Source organism: Gopherus flavomarginatus, chromosome 7, assembly GCF_025201925.1.
Source record: "Gopherus flavomarginatus isolate rGopFla2 chromosome 7, rGopFla2.mat.asm, whole genome shotgun sequence".
Lineage (NCBI taxonomy): Eukaryota > Metazoa > Chordata > Testudines > Testudinidae > Gopherus > Gopherus flavomarginatus.
Window position 1 is genome coordinate 37,956,162 of NC_066623.1, and position 14,276 is coordinate 37,970,437.

Genomic DNA, 14,276 nt, shown 5'->3' on the forward strand with positions numbered 1-14,276 from the left:
TCTGCTTTTTGCACCCGAAAGCGGTGATGGAAAATTCCCTAAAAGTTGTGTCCATTCAAATCGAAGTGACCCAGATAAACAAGTCCCGATTTCCCACGCAGACAATTCAAGTCTATTACCGAGGTTGGTTGTGATTCCAGAGCTGCTGTCCCTCTAGAGAGAACAGAGGACCCAACTGTTGGCAGCAATTCTCTGACAATCTAACGGACGTCCCCATTAAAACGAGTTCTGAATCTGAAGCCCCGAAGCGATGTCAAGTGCTTTCTCGTTTTAGGATTGGTAAAGCCTCGTAAAAGCAGCTAATATACCAGCTAAGCACCTTTGCAAAAGACAGAGGCTCTCTGATAACCTGGACTGTTACTGTCCTGGGTGCTGGTGACAACGCCTCGGTGTTCAGCTAGTGTGTGGATCGGGTTACTGTCGGGGCAGCGTTCCTGAAGGCATTTCACTTCGGCCACAGCAGTTGCCTTATGCCGGATCCCTTGGGGGAATGGAGTATTGCCGTTGCAGGAGCACGGGATTCAGCCACCCAGGTCTGAATCCGGCCAGTGCGCAGGTTAGACTGAAATGCGCAAAAGTTTCTGACCGCCTGCATCTTTATACAGTTTTCACATCCACTCTAACGGGACGGATGTCAGCGAGGTCCGGGCATTGCAGTGTCCGTAAAGATAACTGAGGGGAAATGACTCTCCCCAAATTGTCCTCGCCTATGTTTTCAGCCCAATGCCTACAAAGGAGCGCTCGGGAGAAGGGTGTCTTTAATTGCTGTGTTGGACAAAGATTCAGGAATCAAGGAGAGAGTTTGCTGGCGGATTCCAGATGTCTTTGGGAGCAGAAAGGTCGGCGAAGAACTGTCACTCTGTAGGTACAGATCTAGTTCTGGACCGTGAGACAATGTCCGAGTATTAGCATCACTGTTCAGGGACTGGCTGGGCGGGACCGCCAGTGCTAACAAAATCCTCCTTGGGAGTCTCTGTCTCTCTTGGACAATAGAGACTCGGCTCTTTGCCTCGTCTGAAGTGTCCATTCGCTCCCAGAGTCGCCATTCTATGCTGAGCATCTTCAGGTTTCCCAAGTCCAAGTTAAAGCCCACAGCCACGGCCTGACCCTGCTCCGAAGCTCCATAAATTTGGTCATTATTTGGTAGATCCGAATTACAACGCAGCAGTGATACTCCCTTCCTGGGAACGGGACACCTGGTAGCTCTGGACATGATGCTCACAGGAAGGTTACCGGCTGATTCGAACTGTGGCACTGAATGGACACTCAGCCATGTTTGAGACAGTTGTGATTTGTTACAGTCAACGGAGCCCAGTTCTGCGGCTCTTTCCTCTGACTCCAGAGCACCCAGGACGGCCAATGGCAATGGAGAACCAGCTCTCTCAGTCACGGTCACTATTGGCTTGTTCTTCCCTGACTCACGCCCTTCTGGATTTTAGTGAGGTGGCAAAAATTTAAGTAGGTGCCGCAGTCAGTCTCAGCTTCTGTTTATTCAGCAACATGGTTTCCATTCCCGAACTGGCTTTGTGTTTTTCAGTCCTACCTGCACCAAAGCGCCGCTCCCAGAAGAAAAGTCTTGTACAGAAGAAGTGTCTTACCTAGGACTCCGGTGTCTGTAAAGACTTCGTTGGTTACCTTTCAACATATTATTTACCACCCGAATTCACGGTGGGAAGAAGAAGTGAAGTTTTCTTGGATGTCGGTGCCTTTATGACCTGTTTGGAATCCATTCTCCATAAATTGTATTTCTAACCTGGCAGAACTTTAATGCAACGTGAACAGTAAATAGCACTTTCAATCCATTTTATGTTCCGGTTTATATCTAGAAAGGAAAAGAACTCAGTGAATGAAACTGAGGCAAGAGACTACATTAAGTAGAGAACATCAGAGTTACACTTAGGCTGAAATATTATTTTATCGTTAGCTTTTCTGTTGTGAAGACAGTTTAACTCTTAAGGAAGAGAAATATTTTTGCTGAGGATCAGTTGAACATTTAATAGTGCTCTTTATTTGGACCAGTTCGATTACATTGCTGCTGTTTTCAATTAAAAGAGAGGATTGGTTTTAGGTTTCCAGCTTTAAGCAGCAGATTGTGACACCGTTCGTTACTCATGCTGGTGAGGCGTTACTCACTCGAGTAGTCCCATTAACTTTAGCAGAGCTACTAATATGAGGAAGAGTTCACCAATGTGAGCAAGGAGTTCATAAGCTGAGTCCAATGGACTGATGTCAAAGTAGTCATAACCATGGGAGCTCTTCAAATCGTCCCTGCTAAACACCTGAAGACCGAGTCATTGGATCCAAAAGCCGCAGGTTTTCCATAACGTCAACTCTCAAAACAAAAACAAAATGTAAAAATATCACTGATGACATCATTAATGTCAGAAGTCCTGAGGAGCGAGGGTTTTTCTTTTAGCCTGGTGAGTTAAACTCACCAGCCCAATCGCATAAAGTATCGCAGAATTTCAGCTGTCCCCTTGCAGGAAAATAGTCTGCGAAAGCGATCCTAGTCTTGCTAAGGGTGATCTCCCTCATGCCCCACCTTGTATCCAGACCCTACTCTGTGTTCTTGCAACCCGATGTCTTTCTGGCTTTCCCACTGGACCAACAGACCAAGGAAAGCACGTGGGTGGTTAACTTCTTTATATGCTTTCCGAGTAATAAATAGTTTTTGTGCCACCTGCGAATCGGTTTTAATCACTCTCTCCATTTATTTACAGAGTAAAATGCAAGGTCACTGAAATCTATAACACTTTTAATAAACATGCAAGTAACTATGGGGGATGGGATAGCTCGGTGGCCTGTTAAACCCAGGGTTGTGAGGTCAATCCTTGAGGGGAGCCATTTAAGGATCTGGAGCAAAAATCTGTCAGGGATGGCGCTTGGTTCTGATGCAAGGGCAGGGGAATTCTTAATTTAATTTGGGGGAGAGGATAGTTCAGTGGTTTGAGCATTAGCCTGCTAAACCCAGAGTTGTGAATTCAATCCTTGAGGGGGGCCATTTAGGGATCTGCGGCAAAAATCTGTCTAGGGATTGGTCCTGCTTGAGCAGGGGGTGGACTAGATGACTTCTTAAAGTCCCTTCCAACCCTGATATTCTGATTCCATGGGGGCACCTACTCTCCTGCACACAACTCAGTTAAGTGAAGCAGATCTCAGTGAAAACAGCAGGAGTTGTGCAGCTAGAAATTCAGGGCCTGATCCTGCATCTGTTGAAGTCAATAGGAGCTTTGCCATTGATTTAAGTGGTCATAGGATCAGAATCTTAGTGCCATGATCATTCTCCTTTCTCCCGAATAATCCAAGCTGATTTCCATTAGTAAGTGAGCTCAGAAGCAAGCAAAAAGAGGGTGGGAAGGGATCATAATAAAACACTCCACTGAACTTAGTTGGCGACAAATATGACTTTTAAGTTTTTCAAATGGCATTTTAAGAAGCGGAAGAATTTTGTGCTAAGCCAGGAGCTTGCTAGGGCAGTGATGAGCTCTGTTAAATGAGAGCTCTTACTTCCCTTTCACACGTCACTTCTACGCCCAGATGTACTAATAGCATGGCTTGGGCGTTTTCTCTTGCTAATGCTGGCTGTTATGTTGCAGATGTGTACGGAATCGGCAGGATCTCCGGCAGGGAGAATTTTCCGCGTCTTTTCTAAGTTTGTCATTCAAATATATCCCGCTTTCAAAAATAGTTTTAAAATGTTCTCTGAGGGCATTTAGAAGGATGCGATCTATTTATTCTGTAACATTTTAACACTTTTTCTTTAATCCAGTGCTGTGGCGGAGACTGTTCTTTTACTAGCTGTTATGATAGCTGTTAGACCTCTAGGTGGCGCTGTCCACCAGTAAGGTACCCAAGTGTAATAGAAGATCTTTTCCATCCACAAAACCTGCTGCAATATAAAAGAGCTGGCAGTGGCTGGCTCAGCAGCAGATAACATGGTGATGATTTCAGGGAGCATAAGGAAGAGCATATGTTCTTTTCCTACATTTTAGAAAACTGTTTTGTGGGGTGGATTTATTTGTTTGTTTTTTGGGTTTTTATTTTATTTTATTTTTTGCTATTTTACCACTTTGCTTTGGCGTGGTAACTTGAGCTCTTTGCTGAGATATTGGATTATGTTACTGTTGAAACGGTCTGCAGGGAGCTGAGCCAGGGAAAGAAGAATGCGGGTCCATTTAATGGTGTTCTGCCTTATTTCCTACACCGTGAATGGGCAAATAGAGTATTCCATCTCCGAAGAAACTGAACGTGGTGTGTTTGTTGGGAATATAGCAAAGGATTTAGGAATAGATGCAACTACACTTTCACTCCGGAAATTTCGCATGATCACCAGTTCAAGTAAGCAATATTTTAATTTGGATGTAAGCACGGGGACTTTGTCAGTTAATGAACCCATAGACAGAGAGCAGGTTTGTGAATTAAAAACTACCTGTTTTCTGAATTACGAACTTGTGTTAGAAAACCCTCTAGAGCTTTATAAAATGGAATTTAAAATACAGGACATAAATGACAACTCCCCCAGGTTCCCTTTGAATGAATATCACTTAAATGTAGCCGAGTTTTTATCTCCTGGGGCTCGGTTTACACTCCCCAATGCCCAAGACTTTGATGAAGGCGCCAACAGTGTCCAGACCTATTCTCTGAGCCCTAACGAACATTTCCGACTGGAAATGCAAACACGCGGGGATGGGAGTAAGTACCCCGAACTGGTGCTGGAGAAGCCCTTAGACAGGGAGCAGCAATCCACCCACAGACTTGTAATTACAGCCAAAGATGGTGGGAATCCCGAGAGGTCCGGTGACGCCCAAGTCATTGTGACTGTTCTTGATACCAATGATAACGCTCCAGCGTTTGAACATTCGCTCTACAGGGCAAGTATCTTGGAAAACTCCCCCAACGGCACGTTGGTAACCAAAGTACATGCCACTGACTTAGACGAAGGTCAAAATGGAGAGATCAGATACTCCTTTAGCAATAGCACTTCTGCTGATGTACAGAGACTATTCCTAATCCACCCCCAGACCGGGGAGGTAAAAGTGAATGGCATTCTAGATGGCCAGAGACCTGTTCTAGAGATGTTCATTGAGGCAAGGGATAAAGGTGCGTTTGGAATGTCCAGTACAGCTAAATTGCTGGTGGAGGTCACTGATGTAAATAATAATGCCCCAGAGGTTACAATCATGTCTCTTTCCAGTCCCATCCCCGAAGACGCTGTGCCCGGCACCGTGATAGCTCTTTTGAGTGTTCTGGATAAAGACCCTGGAGAGAACGGGCAGGTGACTTGCCAGATCTCCGCTGACATTCCCTTCCAACTAAAACCCTCTTTCGACAGTTACTATAGTTTGGTCACTGACGGACTTCTGGACCGAGAATTGGTCAGTGAATATAACATCACCATCACCGCCAGAGACCTTGGTTCCCCGCCAATCGTTACCCAAACGACAGTATTGGTGCAAATCTCCGACGTGAACGATAACCCTCCCAACTTCGCCAGACAATCCTGTGACATCTCTGTAGCGGAGAACAATCTTCCTGGAGCATCTTTGTTCCAGGTGTCAGCATCTGACCCCGACATTAGCGGGAATGGCCAGGTCTCTTATGCGCTCAGGGACATTGACATTGCAGATAGCTCCTTGTCCAGTTTTTTATCCGTTAACTCAGAGAATGGAAACATCTATGCAAAAAGCACTTTTGACTATGAACAACTCAGGAGTTTTCATTTTCAAGTGATAGCCAAGGACAACGGATCCCCGGCCCTGAGTGCGACCTTAAATGTGAATATGTTCATCACGGATCAGAACGACAACGCCCCGGTCATCCTATACCCTGGGGCCAGGAACGGCTCGGTCGCGGTGGAAATAGTCCCTAGGTTAGCCGATGCCGGTTACCTCGTGACTAAAGTGGTGGCGGATGATGCGGACAGCGGGCAGAACGCGTGGCTTTCCTACCGTCTGCAGCAGTCTTCCGACTCCAGCCTATTCAAGGTTTTGCCCAATACAGGAGAACTCAGGACTACTCGCTCCATGAGGTCCACGGATTCCATCAAACACAAAGTGGTCATTCTAGTGAAGGACAATGGGGAGCCGTCCCTCTCCTCCACGGTAGCCTTGGGCATCCTGCTGGCTGACTCCCTTCCCCAGGCCCTCCCGGACTTCGGTGACGGGATGGAGGGACAAGAGCAGCTCACTAGCCGGAACCTTTACTTGATCATCTCGCTCGCTTCCATTTCCTTTGTGTTCCTTGGCTTTCTACTCTTTCTTCTTCTCACAAGGTTTTTCCATTTCAGAACGAACTCCTCCCGCAGCGGCTGCTGTTCAGGGTGCTGCTCAGTGGATGGGCATGATAAGTATCGCTTCAACGTGCGCATGCTCCCAAGATCTCATTTAACACCTGACATGGTGGAAGTCTCAGGAGTGGGCAAACTGACCCAGACCTATTTGTACAGAGCTTCTTTGGGTGTTGGTCCTAGCAATAACAATTTACTGCTGAACGGAGACGCGGGAAATCTTTTCAATGGCGCAGGATTACAAGGGCCCACGGCATGTGTTCAAGTCCGGAAGGTGAAGAGCGATCACTTTAATGCTATTCTAGTGGTAAGTTGTTTTTGTTTAAATTATCCCCATTTAACCTAAAGGTACGTGGACTGTTTGGTTTTAAATTTACTTACCCAGCGGCTCCAGCGCTAATCTTGTACAAAAGCGAAATGGTTTAATCACAGGATAGCGGATGCCATTATGTTAACACAAGCAAAATGAAATCTCTTAATATAATTCTATTCAGGATCTCCTAATTCTGTTTTAAAGCAAAGAACTATGCGAGAAAAAAACAATACCTTCGATTGTAGCATGGACACAGTATGCCATATAAAGTCAGATGGTGCCCAGGCTGAGGGAACTATATACTCTTATGTACTAGTTCACCAAACAACAATTAGAGGGAAAGAGGTTGTGAAATAAGTGAAAACTAAATTGATTTATGAGTTCAACTAGAGCATGAGAAGAAAAAAATCCAAAAAAGAGAGATGCCACCTGAATTTTCGAGATTCTGAAATTTTCCACTTATTGAGATTTCCCTTTAGGGAGGGAAATGGTGAGAGAGAAAATAATGTCATATGAAAAGGTGATATTTTAAAGTACTAATATGTCTTTTCCAAGGTACCTAAAGGAATTAGTTGCCCAGCTTCTTCAGGGGCCTTTGAAAATCCCACCCTCAAAGCTTTAGATTTGCAATTCATTTATATCTTCTAAAAATAATATGAGGATTTTGTGAGACTCAAAATAATTTCTGGTCCTCTCACAATATAAATGATCTCCTTCTGAGGAGGAATCATTTTGTTAGATTGCAGCACAGGACTGTGAGTCAAGAAAGCTGAATGGTGTCACTAGGATGGCACTGACTTGCTCAGTGACCTTTGGCCAGTTTCTTCAGTTTCCCAATCAGCAAAATAATGATGATACCTTTTTACGAGATGTCTTATGAGTTTTAATTAATGCTCCTGCATAACTTTGAAAGGCCAAGCAGTCTGTAGTCTGGAGCCCTGGTCCCGGACAGAGCAAGACTCAAACAGTTTAGCACTCAGGCCCCTAGATAGGCTGGAGCACCAAATGGTCTATGGGTTCATGCTCTTGGGCAGGGTGAAGCACCAACTCAGTCTAGGGGCTCGGGTCCTCGGGCAAGGTGGCACGCCAACACAGTCTAGGGGCCTCTGACCCTCAGTCAGGGCAGAGCAACAAAGCAGTCTAGGAGCCTGTCATCCTCCAGCAGGGTACAGCACCTAAACAGGCTATTGCCTGATGTCATAACTCAAGCAGACAGCAGACACAGGCTTTTTGGCCTAATGTTAGGAGGCTGCCACCTCATGGGTGGGGTTGGCAACATAGGGTAGGGAGAGCTGGGCCCACCCTCCTCCACCAGGTTCCAGCCCAGCACCCTAGCAGTGGCAGAGGGTTCTCCCACTGGGTCAGCGGTGATCTGGCTGAAACATGCTGATCTGAATTCTCGTAACATCACAACCAGACTAAAGTCTGGTGTCCCTAGGCTACGTCCTATGACCCTGTTGCGGTGTACCTCTAGTCTGTGGGCATCTGCTGTCTCCTTGGCATATACACAGGTGGCAGTCCCAGCAGCAATTTAGTGTTCTGGTCAGCTGGCAGCTCCAGTGAGTCCTTAGCATGGCAGATGTTCTCTTCAGGTTCCCACTGTGGCAGTAAGTGGGAGGCATCTGTCTCGTTTGCTGGCTCCAGCCCAACTGAGCTGCAGGGCTTGCCTTTAATACTTCCTGTTCCCCCCTCTGCTTCTGCATGGTGCGTGTGGCTGTCATGGCTCTGCCCACCAGGTGGATCCCTTCCCTCAGTCTCAGAAGGAAGCAACGCCCCTTCACTACATAAAGATGTTACAAATGCTGTGCCAGGACTTCTTCCCAGTTTATATGGTAAGTTCCACAGACTCCTTTAAAAATGTAGACTGGGGTTTTCAGATGAGCCTATGGGATTTAGGATCCCATATCCCGGATGGAAAATGAGCAAATTCATAGCTAAGGTTCTGAAAACAGTCTTCATTCTGCCCCATATGCCTGCATATTTTTCACTTAATGAGAGTATGCTTATATCATACGGTAACTATTACAATGTTAGAAATCATTAGCTATAAATTAAAATATAATGCTTTATGCAGACCTGCTGATTGCCTTTTGTTGACTATTTATTCTTCTTTATTGTAAATAAGTAATATTCTAGCCTCATGTGGTGTATGTTGTGCTTTGAGGTCTGTGGTCTATATGTGGATGAAGAGATAATTTAATTTGTAGAGGGCTCCTGTATGTATTAATGATGATCAAACTCCTAAGGTCTTTAAGGTCTCTAAGGGAAGGATGATGGGAAGGAAGTTGATTATAAAAAGTATAGTGGTTTCTTTCCTAAAGTCAGTCAGAAAGTTGTCTGAGAACATATAACTAGAACTGAGCTAATAAATGATTGTTCAGTTTGGTGGCCAGATGAAAAAATCTGGAAAAAAAATGGTTCTTTCTGAACTGTAACTGAATATTTTTTGTTTTGCAACTGCAATAAAACAAGGCAAGAATAATATTATTGTTTGGTCAATTCAGACACTTTGAAATGAAATATTTAAAAAATGTCAAAATGAAATATTTTGATGTTTCTGAATTTTTATCAAAGTTTCTTTTTTGGCCAAAACTATTTGCTGAATTTGATCCAAATTCACGAATAGCTTTGGTGCCCTAATCAATGCATTTTCAGTGAATTTACAATTTGTTGAAAAAAAAATTGCCCAGCTCTACATATCTCTTAATTTCTGTCTCACATTCTTGGGCTACCTAGATCTAAGGACTCCTCAGTGTAGAAACTGTCTAATCTGAGTGGAACTCCTACAAAAAAATCTAGATTATTGGTTTGAACCTATTTACTCTTTTGTATATTTGTTTTTAATTTTATTTATATTTTTGCCTACAGACTAGAATTAGTGAATTCTTGCTTTGTTAACAACTTCGCATATCTCTATAGGGCATGTGGTCTGTATAATGTATCTCACCTTATCTGAAAAACTAGAAGACTAATTCACTTAAGGTAATGCAAATATGGGAGATCTTCTCTACTAAGGGAACAATACAAACAAATTCAATTCTTTTTCTCACTTGAGCTGTTCATAAAGAAAGCAGACTGTTTTGGGTAATACCTCTTTAACAGGAGAAGTATGGAACATTGAACTAGAAGGTTCCATTGCACAAAAGTATGATTCACCATGATATTGTTTCTGTTCTGTTCATTGCATATAAATATATAGCAGATGAGGCCATCAGTTTTTCTCTTGCTATTCTAAAACCTCAGAGAATGCATTTAATAATGGAGTTAAGCTTAATAACTTGAAACAGAAAATGTAAAGTGCAACCAAGTATTAATTTATAATGTTGCTCAAGTTGTATTGAAAGAGGTGATTTGTTCTGTTCTTCAAAATTCTATTGAAATTTTTGTAACAAGAATATATAATTCAACCTCTAAAATTCCCTAGTTTTATATGAAAAGTTAACTTCTTGGTATCTGAGGTGAGTCTATACTATTTGTTTGTACACTTCAATTTAGATATTTTCAAAAGTAATAGTCAAATAATAGAACATATAAACCTCCTCTTTAAAGGTTTCCTCCCAATTCTAGTTTTCTGACCCCTAATATTTTTCCTTTGTCTTCAATCAGTGTATAACTAGATATATAGACAAAATTTGAAATTCCCTTCATCCCTTCTAGTAGGGTGGAGTGATCCTTAGATCATCCACATATAGTCTTTGACATTGATCATAGTTATTTTCATTCAAGTTGGAGCTGTCCCTCTCTGATTGTTTTCATTATGGGTTCCAGAACTTTTTGAAATGTGAAAAGGGAGCAGGGGACCAGGGTCTAGTTTCTCTGCTCAATGGGAACTTGTAGGGAGTAGTATTATTCATATGCATTCTAGCTACTGGTTTATGATGCATCATGTATGCCTGTTTAAGAAACTGTTGTATTTCCACACTTTTAAGAATAGGATGTCAGCAAGCCCTACTCCACCCTTTCAAGTGCTTTCTCTGCGTCTATACTCACAGGGCCTGATTCTTTATTGTCCTGCACCAGTTGTAGTCATTTACACCTGTGAAAAGTGAATGTACTGTGGGAGTAAAACATAACTATTCTGATTTTACAACATCCTACACTCACTAATCTGGCCAAAAAATATGTCATTGATTAAAATAAATTAGTAAATGGATTATTCAGTGTACATTATTTGTCCTCTTATGAATCTAGCCTGATTTGCATGCCTACATTTGTTAATACGTTTTCTCTTCTACTGGGTAATTAAAAAAAATGTTATAGGCATTACCAAGAGGAAGATTGGTTGTTGTGATATTAGATTCTTCCCTGATTAGAAGTACTGAGAGTCTAGGTAGATTGAAGGACTCAGAGGAGCATTTTTTTTAGATTAAAAATTAATTTCAATTTAATATAAAGGACCACAGTTGTTTGTAAAGCACTGATAACATTCCAGAGTCAACCCCTCTGTTCCAGTGTATGACAGATATGGCAATTTCCTACAATATAATTGAAAAACCTTGTTGAATTAAGTTTAAGTATCTTGGAACATCATTGTAATGTTTGTATATTTTTATGTGATAGTATGTAATTTCTCCAAGGGCGAAATATGGCTAACATGAACCTAGGGAAGTGTTATGAATGTCAAAGGACTGAACTTTTGGGACAAACAGAGTTAAGTGGGAATCTCTAGGGGAAGATGAAAGCAAATTTACCCTTCTTTAATTATGCAAAAACTGAGTTGTTTGAAGCTGTGCCCTGAGGAGGGGAACTTTATCAGTTATCACCTGTTAATGAGGACAAGAGCAAAAACCCAAGCTGTATATAGGAAATAATGAACTATTCATGGTTATTTTTGTTCTGAATCAAAGCAGTTATGAACTTGTAACCACAGAAATACCCCTATGTTGGGTGTGAAGGACTGATCACCTACCAGTTGGAGTTGGTAGGTTGGTAGGTTGGTAGGCCATAGTTGGAGAGTGGGTTGATCTCTGGTAAGCTTATTAGCATGTACACTGGTTCTTTTATTGTTTTAAATATGATTTCTCTGTAATACTTAAGAATAAATGTGATTGCTTAAAAAGGGCTATGTGGTAACTTATAATTGTGGGCAATTACACTGTTTATATCTCTGGCCTGTTTAAGTAGCCTGGCTTGTTGGGGAACTCACAGTGTAGGCAGGTGTCAAAGTTCCTTCCCCACTCTGAACTTTAGGGTACAGATGTGGTGACCTGCGTGGACACTTCTAAGTTTAATTACTAGCTTAGATCTGGTATCGCCACCACCATCCAGAATTTCAGTGTCTGGATCACTCCCTGTCCCCCCAAAACTTTCCCCTCCCTGGGTAGCCTTGAGGGACTTCACCAATTCCCTGGTGAACACAGATCCAAACCCCTTGGATCTTAAAACAAGGAGAAATTAACCATCCCCTCTCCTTTCCCCCCACCAATCCCTGGTGAGTCCAGATCCAATCCCCTTGGATCTAAAACTAAGGAAAAATCAATCAGGTAATAAGAAAAAAAAGGCTTTTAATTAAAGAAAGAAAGGTAAAAATCATCTCTGTAAAATCAGGATGAAAAATACTTTACAGGGTAATCAGATTCATATAGCCCAGAGGAACCCCCTCTAGCCTTAGGTTCAAAGTTACAGCAAACAGAGGTAAAATCCTCTGAGCAAAAAGGAACATTTACAAGTTGAGAAAAAAAAATAAGACTAATACGCCTTGCCTGGCTGTTACTTACAAGTTTGAAACATGAGAGACTGGTTCAGAAAGATTTGGAGAGCCTGGATTGATGTCTGGTCCCTCTTAGTCCCAAGAGCGAACAACCCCCAAAACAAAGAGCACAAACAAAAGACTTTCCCCCACCAAGATTTGAAAGTGTCTTGTCCCCTTATTGGTCCTCTGGTCAGATGTCAGCCAGGTTTACTGAGCTTCTTAACCCTTTACAGGCAAAAGAGGCATTAATCCTTAACTATCTGTTTATGACAGCAGGGAACAATGGAGCCTGGAAAAACACTGATCAGGAGGGAGAAAGGCATGGATCTCCACCCAAGAGAGGTGATGGCTAAGGAACCAGGAGCCTAGAGTGGGTACCCTTGCTGAACTGCTGAGGGAAAATACAGGTGCAGTTGCCCTGAGCTGTGACACAGGGTCACACCTACATTTAAGTGTGTTACTGACATGAGAGAACTTTATCTGATTGTGTCATTTTGGGTAATGCTTAAAAGTTTTTAAAATATATTAGTTATAATGTTCCTGTCCCAACGTAGCTGATCCCATAGTATTAAAGTGAGACATAATCCGCAGAAGAATATGAACAATATCATCTATGCATTTGTGAGCAACTCTAAAATGGTATTTATTATTATTATTATTTTATTATTATTATTATTATTTATTTTATTATTAAAAGACATAGGATATTATATATGATGGTTTAATATGAAGGTATTTTTGGCACATTTTGGAAGACCTCAGTAACTCACCTTGAGTAAGATGGCCATCCTAAATATATGTCCAAAATTTTATATCACACCACACCACACCATTCATTATCTATCTATCTATCTATCTATCTATCTATCTATCTATCTATCTATCTATCTACTCTCACAGAACTGTCTGAACTATCCTTTTAATCAGCTGTGGTGCTTTACCAGTAGACCCTTCCAGGTAGACATTTGGCTGCTACTAAATCATGCAGTTTGGCTTGCTTCCCATATAGCTGGGAGAATTTCATACATTAATAAAACATCCTCCCCAAAGGCCTGCTACTTATAAACTTGCATAAATATTGACCAATCACTTCGTAGAGCACAATATTTGATATATTTTAAGATTCTTTAGGAGGGATCATCTTTCAAAACTCTTTCACGCAGAGAAGCTGGACAGTAGTCATCATTGTGGATGATAGTATCTTGTTTTCCCCATGAGTTTGCTACCAGTAGTATACCAATCTTGTGTATGTGGTGGACACTTTTCTTGGAGCAGAGGGTAGAGTTCTCCTGGGACACCACTTAAATCTAGAAAGATTCTCTGGTAGAAGTCTTGCAGTAACAGATGGGAGGAAGTGCAGAAATGTGAACAGCTTTCCAATTGCTGTTGTTGTTAAAATAAAATAATTATGCGTGGTTAACTGAAATACATGAACCTTTTTTAAGTTGCCAGCTTCATCTGTTATTGTTTTAGTCTGCAACATATATGTGCTTTGCATCTGTGTTTCTCCTACCCTTAACTGAAAGATGGTGATGTGGTTATAGTACAGTACTGGGAATCAAGAAATCTGAATTCTATTACTAGTTATAATGCAGAATTTCTTTATGACTTCAGGTGATTCACATAACTGTGTCTCTGTTTCCCTATATATAAGTGTTATTACATTTAAATAACTAGCATTCTAGAAATTCTTTTTCTTCTTACTGAATGGGAACTTCCATTTTCTTCTCAGAGATGTTGGTGAAAATGTACTTTTTTTCTTTCTGTTCATGTATTTAACTGACAATCTTGCTCTCCTTAGGCCTCCATAACTTTTTTTCCCCACCCATTCATTTGGAGTATAGGCTTTTTCTATCTCAGTACTTACATGGCTCCACTTACCATTTCTTCTATAATATAGAACTAATTTGTTATCACCAAGTTTTGAATTTTCACCCTGCAATGCTCAGTTTCTCATCTCCTGAATTTTATAGCCACAAAGACAC

At 41.8% G+C, this 14,276-nt stretch overlaps 2 protein-coding genes across 9 annotated transcripts in view; both read left to right on the forward strand.

Annotated features, from left to right (window-relative positions):
- The window catches only part of LOC127055759 (protocadherin alpha-C2-like), a 267,861-nt gene that overhangs the window by 126,573 nt on the left and 127,012 nt on the right, over positions 1-14,276 (forward strand). The window contains exon 1 of one of the 8 annotated variants that reach the window (XM_050963071.1): positions 3,958-6,593. The exons of the other annotated variants lie outside the window; for them this stretch is intronic. Within the exon in view, the coding sequence (XP_050819028.1) occupies positions 4,164-6,593 (2,430 nt within the window). The 5' untranslated portion in view covers positions 3,958-4,163. Of the gene's footprint in view, positions 1-3,957; positions 6,594-14,276 lie in introns of those variants that run through there. 8 annotated transcript variants of the gene reach the window in all.
- Positions 1-14,276, forward strand: part of LOC127055786 (protocadherin alpha-8-like) — a 146,320-nt gene that overhangs the window by 87,137 nt on the left and 44,907 nt on the right.